Source organism: Ambystoma mexicanum, chromosome 10, assembly GCF_040938575.1.
Source record: "Ambystoma mexicanum isolate Mex_15411 chromosome 10, UKY_AmexF1_1, whole genome shotgun sequence".
NCBI lineage: Eukaryota > Metazoa > Chordata > Amphibia > Caudata > Ambystomatidae > Ambystoma > Ambystoma mexicanum.
Window position 1 is genome coordinate 855,506,782 of NC_090932.1, and position 15,192 is coordinate 855,521,973.

General features: G+C 43.0%; 1 protein-coding gene across 8 annotated transcripts in view; it reads right to left on the reverse strand.

The window, feature by feature from the left end:
• Positions 1 to 374: 374 nt before the first annotated feature.
• The window catches only part of LRRC34 (leucine rich repeat containing 34), a 397,826-nt gene continuing 383,008 nt past the window's right edge, over positions 375 to 15,192 (reverse strand). For all 8 annotated transcript variants that reach the window (XM_069618532.1, XM_069618536.1, XM_069618535.1 and 5 more), the window contains one exon: positions 375 to 724. In XM_069618532.1, the coding sequence (XP_069474633.1) occupies positions 512 to 724 (213 nt within the window). In that variant the 3' untranslated portion in view covers positions 375 to 511. The remainder of the gene's footprint in view (positions 725 to 15,192) is intronic.

Sequence of the window (15,192 nt, forward strand, 5' to 3'; positions counted from 1 at the left end):
CCATTGCATTCTCCATCAAACTCCACCTCTGAGGTTGGATCATCCATGTCACATATTGTAACCTCCCCCTCCCTTATTGCATTTGTTTTCCTGAACGACATATGCAGTGCTCTGTTGCTTCCTAGCTGGGTTTGCACTATACAAAACCCAAACAGAAAGAGGATGTCCACTCAAACTAATGAACGTCTAAAGCAAAGGTATTAATGTATTACCTTCAGGATTTTGCCATTATTACACCAAAGATATTTTGGTGTTTCTCCATAACGGTGACACCATTTTCACATAGAAAATAACACATATTTAGTTTAAACAATATTTATGTATATACAATACAGTCGTTAAGTGTGCATGATATATAACTGTTGATGATTCGATTTGTTTTTATTTCATTATATTTTATTGCAATTTATTAAAACAGGCTAATTTTCAATAACAGACAATTTATAACAAGACAAATACATCATTAAAATAATTATTGCACTGTTTCTCGAATTGTACTAATTGAAAAATATTAATCTTGTGAAAAACTTTGATAATCTGCTCTTATTGGGAGACTAGAATTAGAAATTGGGTGGTCCACCACCCCATAACTTGGTGTCCAATAATAATGCTTTCTGAGACCGTGGAAGAGCTCTGCCAAATACACGCGCCCATCCACAACATAGGGCTCAACGTCGGTGCATTCTGGGGTCAAGCGGCCTGTGTTAAGTAAATCTGCAAAAGCCTGCAATAGAGCGCATATACAGAACGTCAGCGCAATTGGCCTCACATTTAACTGCACGCTTATTTTTTCCAATTTCCACATTCAGAATACAGTCTAATTAACCATATGCTCTTTACCTGTACAGGATCCGGTATGTAAAATGAACAGCAGCTATGCCTGTGCAGGGGGTTTCTTGCTAGCACAATCTGGGTGGTGTACACCCATTGTATGTTTAAAGCCCCCATCTATTTTATAGAAGGCTAATGTAAATGCATGTCCCCTGTCTCTAGTGCACAGCCCCTTCCCTGCATTCCCTGTATTTCTCTTAGCTCATTCAATGCACGTTTCATTTTTTTTAAAACGACTGAAGCTGCATCACACAATTGTGGTCTTTTCATAACAAATGCAAAATGTATAATTCACATCGAAAGAGCACAGTGGTTGAGTATAGACAACCCAGTTATATGCATATACTATATAGTACGCACTAAAATGAGTTTCGTCACATTTTGTAATGTAATAAAAACAAACTTGCAGATTGTTTTTTATGAATTTTACAAAATCATCACTTGTTCCCTAACATGTTTAGTTTTGACTCGTATAGGTGGTGTTAGCCACTTGTATGCAAACTAATGGTATGAAAAGCATGTATGGACTTGGCACTTTTTGCAGAGGGACACATATATGACAAGCCCATAACAGTAGCAACATCTCTGTTATCAAAAACCCTTAACGTTAATGTGTTTAAAACAGTAATCTCTGCCTGGCTTTTAACTACAAAGATGTATCTGCATTCTTGTCAAATTAATGTCATTTATAACAGTTACGTAGGTCTGCAAAATTAGATGTCTAAAAAGTAATGGGCTAACTGTTGCTATTGAGTGCTTCTGTGGTAATAAAACAAATTCTCAATCTTTATCCACTTGATTTTTAAGCAATGCAGCATCACGTCACACAACCCTACATTAGGAATCTTGTTTTTGTTTTGTACAGAAAAGGTCACGACTAGAAGTAATATGTTAATGTTTTGTTAAGAAAATGTAAAGACCAGTAGTAACATATTATTTTAGTGGGATAATTTGTAGAAAAATGTAGTATTTATTGTTCGATTTGATAAAGTGTCTGCGCCTAAAACAACAATGCGTGAACAAATTAAAGGCAGGCAACATGAAGTAATTTTAGAGGTGGAGAGAAGATGAGTTTTGAGGAAAGTGCGACTAGAAGCTTTATTAGGAGCAGAATAAGAAAAAAAGGAAGAGATGTACAAAGTTTTGGCCAGGAAGAAAAGGAACAGGACCAGGCCTTGGCATGGGAGAGGGGTTGTCAACAGCTATTAAAAAAAAAAAGGACCAAAGAGGAAAATAAACTGAGACAAGGGAGGAAAGCTAAGGGGAACCCAACTGCGAATATTTTGAAAAGAATACAAACAAAGCGAAGTGGAAGACGGGCATACAAAGGAGGCTTAAACAGTTGAGCTAGAACAACGCAGTGGGAGCTGAAAAAAAGTACCAATAAATATAGTTGAAAACAGAATTCAAAGGAGAAAGGGCATAAACTGAGAGGACGAGGAGAAAACGTCAAGACGAGAAAAGATTAGAGTGAGAATAGGAGTCTTATTAGTCAAAAAAGTGAGAAAAGGACAAATCTTGCAGATATTACAAAGTTGACAACAGCAGGAAGGAACCCAAGAGGAGATGTGAGAAACAAAAGAGATAGAGGTATCGAATAACACCTGGGTTCTGAGCAGAGGACGAGAAGGCGAGAGAGTCTGGCGGAAAACAAATAGATAGGGTATAGACATGGGGAAGGAGCAGAGCATATTTGGAGCTCAGTTCTGGAAGAATTAATATGTAAAGATTGATCAAGCATTCATGACTTGAAAGCAAAAGGCAGATATAGAGGTATGGAGTTGATTGATAAAAAAAAGAGAAAGCGACAGATTTGGGAATTATTCCAAAGCAAGTAAATAAGAGGTCCAAGGAGTGAACGCTGGGGGGGACAACAAAATTGAGGGGATATGTGGAAGAATTAACCCCAGGACACAAAGAGCAATCAGAGAGAGAGGAAGAAGACGAAGAGAGATCACTGCCATAGATATTGAAAGAGGAAAGAGAGGGGCAGAGAATAGAGCAATCCACTGTATCAATATAGACGATATAATGTCAATATATGAATGGCATGAGCACGTGTGCCTGGAGAATATCCAATGCTTGTTTTAAAAGGAAATAGTTTATCACTCTATATATTTGACAAAATCTTAATTATCAATGTATTTCAGTTCAAATCATAGCAAAGATTGTGTTCTCTTTTACTTAAATTACCTGAATGTTATTGCACTACATTTGAAAATATATCAAGTCAGTAGTTATGGCTTTTGCAGTTGTTCATTACATTTTACATTCATAGGCATTAATCTGCATCGGCCCCAGAAAAATGAGCCAGCTCAAAGAACATGCATGTTGAAGAACCGGTCATAATATGACTATTAGGAATCTATGTGATCACTGCGCCGCCCGTAATTCCGCCGAAGAAAATTTCAACTGCAATTACGGTGCGGTGCAGTGATCAGATAGATCACTTCTGCGCACCTGCGCCTGCCCTGGTCCACAATCCTCCCACTTACCTTTACTCCGGCACACTCCTTTGTGCGCCACCACCATCCTTATACCCCTGCAGCGTCACTTATGTGAGCGATGCTGACACTGCAGGGTCCTTTTAAAAAATATATATTATCTCCCTGCTTACCGTAATGTTAAGTAGGGGGGGCAACCCCCGACCCCCGTTACTGTGTCCAAGGAGAGCAGGGGACACCCCTGCAACCCCAGCTCTGCTTGGGCACAGTAATGGGGGGGAGGTCAGGATTTTCGTACCGCACTCAAGCGCAAATTTTGTAATGTCGCCACAATCATGGCGACATTATGGTACGATTCCGACTATAAGTACTGAGCTGTTTCACATCTATATGTAATTAAATACTTCTAACATTTTACATCTGCAGCTGTTGCACGAAGCTTGCAGTTTGCACAATCTGTTAAGGAGGCCCATAAAATGCTTTTCTTTTGGTAATAGTAAAAGCATTTATTAAGGGCAAACAATTTACCAGTAAAACCAGTTCCTAGGCACTATAAAAACTTTGCTAACTTTTAATATTTAAGAAGAAGTAGAGCGACAAAGTTCTTTGTTTGGAACGTAGGGAGCAACCAGATCAAATGGTGAGGAGTAGCACCATTTAAAAGTTACACATTTGAAACATCAATCGGGTTTCGATATGATCTTCCAATGGAAGCCGGCCAGGGTAAAACGAGCTTCAGTAACATGCTAAGGATATTTTCCTAATGCTCACATAAAGGGACCCACAATACTGAAGCCTAGACAGCACCACAGCTTCCACTAGCAATATATAAAGATTTTACCTAAGCATCACCTTACATCTGTTGGCGTTATACATATATGTGAAGTTTTAACAACTGCACCAACCTGAGGTGAGAAAAACAGCCTGTTGTAAGAAATAACCCCCAGATTCCTAACTGAAGTCACTAGGGCCAGAGGCGTGCCAAGATGAATAGGCCATTTAAAGGGCTATGTTCCTGGAGAGGGGCAGCCAGGGAGCTGGACCTCCTTAGTATAACTATTTTGGCGCAGGACCCCCAAGATTCTCCATCACCCCCCCAGTGCATTGCATTACCCACTAAGGAGATGAACCAGGATCTGAGTGTCGTCAGCATAAAGTTGAAACCAAAGATCCCCACCACCTGGGTTAGGGAATACATTTAGTTGCTAAAAAGGGGATGGGGAGAGAGAGAAGCTCTGGAGATGTCTATAGCACCCAGCAAGGCTTTAGCAATCATATTAAAGTATGCCTACAAGCCCAATTTACCTAGGTATTTAAACGATGGCCAACAGAATGGGGTCACCCTTAAAATCTTTTGACTACAGGCCTAAAAAGTTGGACTGTAGCACTCCAAAACAAAATATAGACATAGACGGTATAAGAAACCGTGTGTAGGGGGCATATACTGCTTGATAACTATAATTTGCTGCAAGATGAAAATACTGTATTGAACGAAGACTCCCTGCCAGTTTACCAACTATATCCATGCAAAGTGGGTGTCGCGGTTCATGTAAATATGCTAGCTATAACTGATGCAAGGAAGATCTGCTAACATGAAGGCCATCTACCCATTTATGGCTAAGAAACATTTGAGCAGCATGTATTACCATTTACCTCGGACTGCAGCAGCCGCTCCACTGAGTGCCTACCTTCAAGTGTCATGCTTAATGATAGAGCTACCTCAAATTCTACAACCAAGTTAGGTGCCTAGTTGTGAAATGTATCTATACCACGTAAAGAATAGTGTGCAGGCTTAAAGGGTGGCTGTTTCAGCTTTACAGAATGAAATTCTCATCGCTAACATCACTTTTTATGCTTTCGGTTTCCAGCCCTCTTACATGCAGACTTTGCTTTTGTGGATTTTCTTGCACCATTTCCACCTGAAACTGCACCACACTCCCCAGTAGGGTGGAGGGTATGCGAGAGAAAGCAAGAGACAAAGAGAGACAGATAGAGAAACAAAGAGAGACAAAGGGAGGGGTACAAGAAAGGTTACAAGAAGTGATACAGAGGTGGGGGGGCGTAAAAGGGACCTTATGCCTGACTGAGAGACTGTACAAGTGGGAGACTTAGTAGGACGTGAGACTATGATGAGAGACTGGGATGAGGCAAAGGAAAAGGAACTAGAATGAGGAACTAGAATGAGGGACAAGGAAAAGGGAATAGGATGCCAAAGAGGGTTGAAGACAGAGGGACGGGAAGAAAGAATAGGGCTCAGGGACTAGGATGCAGATGAGGGATGAGAACAAAGAAGAGGATAAGGGACTAGAATAGGGACAAAGAAGAGGAAGACTGACTAGGATAAGGAAGCAGGCCACGGACCTGAAAGAGGAGGGGCTAGGATGTGCATGGGGATGAGGAAGAGGGAGAGGACACGAAATATGAACAGCCTCTAAGAAGAGGGATGAGGAGGGACTAGAAAGAAAAAGAGGGATGGGGAAGGAGGGGTTAGGACCAGTGGGAGGAAGAGGGCTAAGATTATGAAGAGGAGTGAGGGGGAGAAAGAAAGAAAAGGATGGGAAAGCGAGTGTAGGGTGAAAGGGGTAAAAGGGGTGAAAGGTGTAGAGGAAAAGGGAATGTAATGAGAAAGTGGAACACGGAAAAGAAGGAGGGATGAGGAAGAGGGGCAAATTAGAAGGATTAGGATGAAAGCGAGGAAAATGGTTTAGAAAGAGGAATATGAACTGGGAAGGGGAAGAGGTATTTGAAAGAAGAACAAGGATTAGAGTGAGGAAGCGGAATGAGGAAGAGGAACTATGCAAAGAAAAAGATTAGGACAAGAAAGAGGAAGAGGATTGGATGAGCAATTGGGACTAGGAAGAGAAAGACGGAAAAGGCAGTGGAACTTGAACAAGGAAGAACTACAATGAGGAAAAGGAACTAGGACCGGGAAGAGGAACTAGGATGAGGAATAAGAATGCGAATGAACAAGAGCTGCTAAAACAAGAAAGAGGGTCAAAAATGAGGAAGAACAACAAGGACGAGGGGCTAGGTACAGGAATTAGGATGAGCAGGAGACACTAAAATGAGGAAAAGGGATGAGAAGGAAATGTGCAGACTAAGAAAGGGGAAGATGATCTAAATAGATGAATATGGACAGGGAAGAGGGCGAGGTACTGGAAAAGGAAGAGGGCTGAGGAAGAGGGAATAGGATCAGGAAGAAGAAGATGGATTAGACAGAGAAAGAGGGTCTAGAACAAGGAATAGGGACTAGGAAGCAGGACTAGGAGGAGAATAATGGACTGGGAAAAGGGACTAGTAATACGGATGAGGAAGAAGGACTAGGACAAAGGATAGGGAATAGGAAGAGGACATCTGATTGGAATGAGGAATAGTGACTAGGACAAACAGGAGGAAAATGAATTAGTATGAGGGATAGGGACTGGAACAAGGAAATGGGAGTAGGTTGAGGAAGATGGATTGGGACAAGGACCAGGGCCAAAGACAGGGAAGAGTGATTAGGATTGGGAAGAGTGATTGCAATAAGGAAGAGTGACTAGGACAAGGAGGAGGTACATGAATTAGGATGAGGAAGAGAGAAGAGGAATAAGCAAAAGTGACTAGGACAAGGAAAAGAAAGTAGGTTGAGGAAGAGGGAGTAGAACAATGAAGAGGGACTAGGGTGGGAAAGAAGGATGTGGTTGAAGAGGAACGACAAGAAAGACAGATTAGGATTATTAAAAGGGATTAGCAAGATCAAAAAGGAAGAAGCACTAGGTTGAGTAGGAAGGGCTAGGACAGGGAAGAGGAAGACAGATTTAGAAAAGGGATTAGGACTAGGACGGGGTCTAGACGAAATAAGAGGGACTTGCATGAGGAAGAGAGACTAGGAAGAGGAAAAGGGATTACGCCAAGTAAGCACAAGAGGGCCTAGCACAAGGAAGGGAGATTAGAACAATAAAAAGGATGAAGAAGAAAGACTAGGACAAAGAAAAGGGATGAGAAGGAGCAACACGATAGAGGGACTAATTGGAGGACAATGGACTAGGGAGAGCCAATAGGACTGGGACGAGGAAAGGGAAGAGGGACTAGGACAAGGAAGAGGGACTAGGATGAGGAAGATAGAAGAGGAAAGAATTAGAAGACCTAAGATGAGGGACTAGGATGAGGAAGGGGGAAAGGAAGAGGCAGAAGGGCTAGGATGTGGAAATGGGACTAGCATGTGTAGGAGGGACTAGGATATGGAAAAGGGACCATGAAGAGGGACTAGGATAAGGAACAGGGAATAATACAAGGAAGTACAAATAGGAAGAAGGATGATGATGTGGGACTAGGACAAAGTAGTGGGAAAAGGAAGAGTGATTAGAATGAGGAGGAGGGACTTGGTTGAGGAGGAGGAATAGGAATTGGGATGAGGAAGAAGGATTAGGATGAGGAGAGGTGATGAGTAAATGTTACTAGGACAAGAAAAAGTGAGATCAGTTGCTGGGTGTCGGGAGACTAGTCACTGCAAAGGTACACAAATGCACTATGCTTTTGGCATGGAGTATTAGGAAAGGGGACCTAATTAGCCTCCCTTTCAGAAACAGAATTATCGGAATCCTTTTATTACAAAAATCAAAACCTTCAGGCTATTGTGGTCCGAGATTCCCACGTCCCTGGCATCTGCCGTGGCGGCTCTGGGAATCAAGCCGACACATGAGACTGCAATTTCCAATGGCACAAAGGGTACGTCACGTATATAGGGTCTGCATGCTCAGTCATCACGTGACACTGTCAGAGTGTAACAGCCCCAGGGGCCTGCAAGACTAGAAAGCCTGCTCTTTACCACAGCTCAAAGCTTTCTCCACTGTGCCAAGAACACAGTTCAAGAAGCATATCAAACCGCGACTACACACTCAACCAGAAACATTGGAGTAATGAGGCACAGCCTCGGTATGCAACATCTCCCACTGACAGATCAAAACTGTCAGCAAGACAAAGTTCTCTCGCCGGAGTTCGAAACTTCTCAGCTGTTCCTCACCGGCACTGCAAGCTGCCTTCCGTGTTTCCTAGGTTTTGGATCCTGGTGACCTCCTCTGACTATCTGCTTCCCCTAATCGACCTCGAACCGGTTTGTGGAATTTCTCTTGTCTTGTAATTTTGGCTCTGTCTATGTCTTCCTGGCTTTTGGTTTCTGGACTTTGGATAGCCTTTTTGGATATGCCTTTTTGGATTGGTGACTTTCTCATCTCTCCTGGTCTGGCCTTTTTGTTTTTGGAACTGCATATCTTCCTGGATTGGATTTGGATCTTATGGGATATTGACTATTCCTTGGGAACTCGTAGACTTTGTTCAATTTTTGGCGCAAGTGATTTTTTTCCTTCTGTTTGAATTTGCTTGGGTTTTGTTCTATTTTTGGTCTGCTGTTTGGATTTCTTCTTTACTATTGCCCAGGTAAATAGAGATACTTGCGGGGTTTGAAGGAAGATGAAAATAGTGCATTACCTGATTGTACCTTCTGTATATTTTCAGCCTTGCGATGTGGGCGATGGTCTTCCACCCTTTGCTCCATCAGCTGGCCACTACAGTGTTCTTTATTTCTTATTAACTGGGGGATTGGGAGGAAGGTTTTATTTGTTCCACCTGGGCTTCAGTCAGAAGTCGTTACAGACGGAGAAGCCGTAACTTTACCCACCTGGGCAGAAAGGAAAATGGAGGCTGCTGTAGACCCAGTGGCTGCTTTAATACAAACAATTTAAACGTTACGGGCTGAAATGACTGTAGCCAATAATGTCACCAGCAATTAGACACCATGCAGGGATGCCAAAAGGCACCCCATCAGGATGCAGAATTCAGGGACCCAGGGCCAGCATGCCCTCCTGTTGCAGCTAGAGCACAAGCTACTCTAGTGCTCATCCCTACCCCATTTCCATAAGCCTCTCCCAAACGTTGTTTGGGTGATTCCAGCAAATATAGGATGATCATTAATCAGTGTAAATTACACTTTTGGGGACACCATCAGCATTCCTGGATGCTACTACTAAGGCTGCGTTTGTACTTTCCCACTTAGGCGGCACTGCGCTCACGTGGGCCAATCCATTATTGGAGGTCAATAGTTCTGTATTGTATAGCTTTGAGACCCTATTAGAAGAAATGGGCACGGTATTAGACGCACGCTTCAAGGTGCAGGCTAGAGATTTAGAACTCATCAAGGCAAATCAAGTATTCTGGAATATGTAGCCAAGTGTAACCAGTTGGCTGCAGAAACTGCATGGCTCGAGCAGAAGAAGGCAGCAGTATTCTATAGAGGTGTTAATGGGGGCATGAAGGATGTATGAAGTATGACTACCACATACCCTGAACGGGTGGATCTAGCAGAGGCGAATTGAGAACCGGTCCGTCATTTCCTGCTGGACCAGTTCTGATTCCTCTTCTGTCTCAGACACAACGGCAGAACCCATGCAAATCGGGGGATTTAGAGGGCCTATGTCCCAAGTGGAAAGGCAATGAAGACATGCTGCAGATGCCTGCAAAAGAACGGGCCATTTCATTAAGGAATGATCTTGAAGACCTAGAAAGAGATCAGGTTTTCACAGAGCTCATCCGTAAATGGGTGAACATGGATGTGCCTTATTCAGGACCCCACTCTTGTAGGTATGGTATGCGGAACCACTGCAAAAAACCAAGGGCACAACTAAAAGGATTATACCCTTCTATTACTTTCCTCCAGTTATGGTCAACATATTTTATCACAAAAAGAGCGGGTGCAGGAGTATGTATCAATGGTGAGTGTAACTCACACAAACTGTTGTCAATAAAACACACAAATAAGACTGTCCCTATTCAGAACCACACCCTGACCCTGCCAGGGAAAGCTCTCCCTAGAAAGACTGGTGGTGTACCGCCTATCTAAAAGGGATAGCGAGAAAACTTTCCCTCATCTATAGACCACATTCACATTGATCACAAAAACTTAAAAAACCATTACAGGCAAACAGTAGAGAATGTTGACATTAGATCATGTCTATTTCTCTGGCCGGTAACTTTGCATAGGAATTTCTCTTTAATGTTTTAATCACCCATACTGTGAAGTACTCCTCAAATAACGAGCCTAATACTGGATGGTTAAAACAATAAAGTCTGCACACTCAAGGAATGTGGGGACCCCCTGGTTGGAGTGTGCCCAACTCAGGCTACTTATTGTACAGTTGTGTTCACATCAACTCATTGGAACATCAAAAAAGGTCATGAGATGGCTCATGCATCTATGGTCGACCGGTTTCTATGACCTATTCTCATTAGGGTCATCTTTTTCAGGACCAGATGATTTTTCAAAGGCGTGAATCCTTAAGAGGTCTGCTGTGGCGGACCTGGCGAGATCTCTGTCCTGAGAGCTCTATACTTGAGGCAAGGTCCAGAAGGCGGCTCTCATATGTCAAGCGTGTAGGGCAATGAACTTGCTTCAACTCGCGTGTATATCCTGAACGCGCCGTCAATGGGTTCATGACACACACTTTCCTCTGGCCCAGTTTGTCAGCAAACGATTGATCTTCTTATGACTCTAAAGCAAGGCCACAAAGAAACCATAATTATTGATCTAATCGCATCACCACAATTTGGAATCAGCCTTGGGATGCCTTGGCTAGAAAACACATCCCTCAGATAGATTTGATATCCAGGACAGTGTTGTGTATTTCCCCCTTCTGTGTTAAGATATGTTTACGTCCAGATAAGAAGGGTTCCTCTGTATTACCATGTCAGGCCTTAGTCTTCTCTTCCCATCTCATAGGTGCTACCACTCCAGTAGTACCTTTCACATCCCCTGAATAACTAATGTTCCTAGATGTTTTTGGCAAAAAGCAAGCCGAACATCTTCCACCACATCGCCGCTACGACTGCCCTATTGATCTTGTTCCCGATGCAGCGAACAATGTATTTGCTCATGCAAAAGGAAGACGTCGTCCTCAAGGAATACTTAGACACCACCCTCAAGATAGGTTTTATCCGACACTCACAAACACTGACCGCTAGTCCTTTGTTTTTTGTACCTGAGAGGAAAGGGGATTTATGACCATGCATCGATTACAGAAAGGTAAATCAGATCACAGTAAAACAGATACCCGATACCCCGGATATCTGTCCTCCTATATCAATTATGGGAGGCCCTTTGGTTCACAAAACTGGACCTTCACTGAGCATATAATTTGTGGTGCATATGACTCGGAGATGAGTGGAAGACTGCCTTCTGTACTCGTTATGGTCTCTACGAGTATTTGGTGATGCCCTTTGGCCTGTGCAATGCCCAGGCAACCTTTTAGCACTTTATGGACAATGTCTTCCACAACATTCTTGATCAATACGTTATTGTCTATTTGGATGATATTCTCATCTATTCCCCATCGTATAAATCCCACACAAGGAGGTGTTACAAAGACTGAATGCACATTCTCTCTATGCCAAACTAGAAAAATGCCTCTTTCACGTGCCAGAGGTGGAGTTCTTGGGGTTCGAGTTATCAGCAAACGGTATCCACATGAGTGCTTCCAAAGTTCAGGCAGCCCTATACCCATTAACCTGAAAGCCTTACATGCCTTCTTGGGCTTTGCCAATTTTTTTAGGCGATTCATTTTGGGGTTCTATTCTTTATCTGCTCCTCTAACAAGATTGACATCACAGTAGATCACTACTGTGAAACGGGACTGGGACAACGCAAGCAGCTTTTGAAAAAGAAAGATTTCACAACAGTCCCGGTATTACAAAACCCCAATTGAAAGCTGCTGTTTGTGGTTGAGGCAGATGCCTCTTCATTTGCTCTGGGTGGATATCCTATCACAGATTTGCCATCACACAGGAAGTGACCATCCTGCCACTTTCCATTCCTGAAAGTTCAGTCAAAATGAACTAAACTACACTACACTGTGACAGAGAAGGGATGTTAGCCATTAAAAATGACTTTACAGTCGGAGGCATCATCTTCTCGTTGCGAAGCATCAAACCGTAGCGTATACAGACCACCGCAATCTACAAGATTTAACTGCCTTGAAGTGTTCGTACAGCTGGCAGGTCTGTTGGCATCTGTTCTTTGCTTCTTTTGATTTTGTTATCAAATATCAACCCGGAATCAACCACTATAAAGCTAATGCTCTTTCACACACCTCGGGAGGAGAGTCATTACCCCAATATCCCGACTCTATTCTAAAACCAGAACATGCGATTTGTGTATGTACACCAGCACCTGCATTCGTCCTCAAGCTCTGGAAATGGGTACAGGAACACGCAGCTGAAGTTCCAGAGTGGAATATCTATTGTCTGGATGGCCTTCCTTACATTCAAGGTTGTTTATATTCCCCATTTCCAGCTATGTGATCACAAGCCTTGAGGTGGTCTCACGATTTAAAATACGCCATCCATCCAGGGCAATACAAGCCCTGAGAACTCTAAAATCAATGATGTTGTGGCCCCAAATGAAACATGCTCAAAGCAAGACACCTCAGGTAAACCTTTGGGCCTTTTGCAACCCATAAATATTCACCATAAACCATGGAACATGATCTCTATGGATTTTCTCACGGATCTGCCGTGAGAATAACCCAATAATTTGGGTTATTGTTGATTTCTTTTCTAAAATGGCCCAATTTGTCCCATGCAATTTATTGCCATAACATCTTCCGGTTCCACTGCCGTCCCTCTATAATAATTACAGATTGTGGATCGCAGTTCACTGCCTGTTTTTGGAAGACCCTAAATAAACACATGGGGATAGATGCACAACTGAACGAGTGATCCAAACCCTTGAACAGTACCTCTGCTTTTTGAGCTTACAATATCAAGAAAACTGTCTGTCCTTGTTAAGCATGGCATAATTTGCGTACAACAATGCTTTGCATTCCGCAACTGTTTCTTCTCCGTTCTACCTAGTTTATGGTCAACATCCACATATCCTTCCTGTAGAAGGTAGAGCCGGGATGCCTGTATTAGCTGCACATCCATGTTACTAACATCTTTTGTAGCGCCATGAACAGACTCATGTCCATTTATGTGAGGCACAAGAGAATGTTCATCGCTTTGCAGATCAGCATCAGCAGGAATCACCCCGTTACCAAGATGATGACTTGGTGCTACTCTCAACCCGCCACCTGCATCTCTATGGGCATCTGAAGCTGCTCCCAAAATAAGGTGACCCAGATGATCAATACTGTTGCCTTTCCCTTGAACATTCCCCGACCATGGGACCTATTCTGTCTTTCAGACCTCTCTGCTTAAAGCTTGCATCCCACAAACACGTCGGGTGGAGGGACTGGCCCCGATTGTTATTAATTCTGCCAAATAATATGAGGTCCAGGACATCCTGGATTCAAAGATCTGCAAAGTGTGGTTATTCTACCTGATTGACTGGAAGGAGTATGGCCCAGAAGAACAGTCCTGGGAACCTGCTTTTTATTTTCATGACCCCCTTGAAGTCCACCGCTCCATCCAGATCACCCGCATGGTACTTGGGTCTTGGGGAGGGGGTATGTCAAATCCCACATCCCTAGCATCTGCTGTGGTGGCTTGAGGGATCATGCTGGCACACAAGACTGCAATTCCCAACGCCACGTACGTAGGGTCGGCGTGTTCCATCATCATGTGACACTGTGAGAGCATCATGGCTCCAGGGGCATGCTGGACTAGAAAGCCTGCAGTTTACGGCTGCTTTCTGTGGCTTGGATCTTCTCAGCTGTTCTTCACTGGCACAACGAGCTGCCTCCTGTGTATCCTAGGTTTTGGATCCTGGTGACCTCCTAGGGCTGTCTGCATCCCTTAATTGACTCTGGACTGGTTTGTGGAATTTCTCTTGTCTTGTAATTTTGGCTCTTCTGTGTCTTCCTGTTTTTGACTTTTGGTTTCTGGACTTTGGATTGCCTTTTTGGGTATGCCCTTTTTGGATTGGTGACTTGGATTTTTTGGTTTCTCGTCTCCCCCGGTATGGCCTTTTTGTTTTTGGAACTCCCTATCTTCCCGGATTTGGTTTGGATCTTGTGTGTGTTTATGGGATATTGATTATTCCTTGGGAACTCAGAGATTTTGTTCTATTTTTCTTCTCTTTGGATTTGCTTGGGTTTTGTTCCATTTTTGGTCTGCTGTTTGGATTTCTTCTGTACTACTGCCAAGGTAAATGGAGATAGTGGAGGGGTTTGAGGGAAGGTGGACATAGTGCATCACTTGACCTGATTGTACCTTCTTTATATTTTCAGCCTGGCGATCAGGACGGTAGCCTTCCACCCTTTTGCTCAATTGCCTGGCCAATACAGTGTTAATTACTTCTTATTGTCTGTGGGATTGGGAGGACTTTTTTTTGTTCGACCCAGGTTTCTGTCGGAGTCATCACACTCGGTGGTATTGGAGATCATAATAATGCCCAGGATCCCAGAGAATGTGTCCCATACTTGGATAATGATTCTGGAGAGGATGTGTCATTCTCTCGATTTAGGAAAGTGAATCATGCAAGATATCAATTTGTGTGTTCTTATTTATTTTACTGCCATGTGTTTTCACTGCATTCCTGTGTGGCAAAGGCACATTGGGCATCATTACAAGTTTAGTGGTAAAGACGAGGGTAATTTCGCCGGGCGTAATTACTGTTACCACCATGATTTCCAGAGACTAGGCGCTAAATTAAGAGGCCATGTGTCTGTATGCCAACCATCGACTGTAACAGTAATTCTGTACAGCAGAATTAGCGCTAAACACTAACATGATCTGTAAATACCCAATTTTTTGGTGGAATTACATCTCTGCCAGAAAAGTGTGGAAATTACAGAATGGTAAATACTCTGGCGGAATTTGTGCTGAGAGGACATATTGTCATTTCGCCAATAGACAGTGCGACAGGGACCAGCTTTGAAAACTAAATACCTTTAAATCCCCCCTTTTATTGTTGCCATCTAACCCTACAAGTAGTGTCAACCACGTCAGG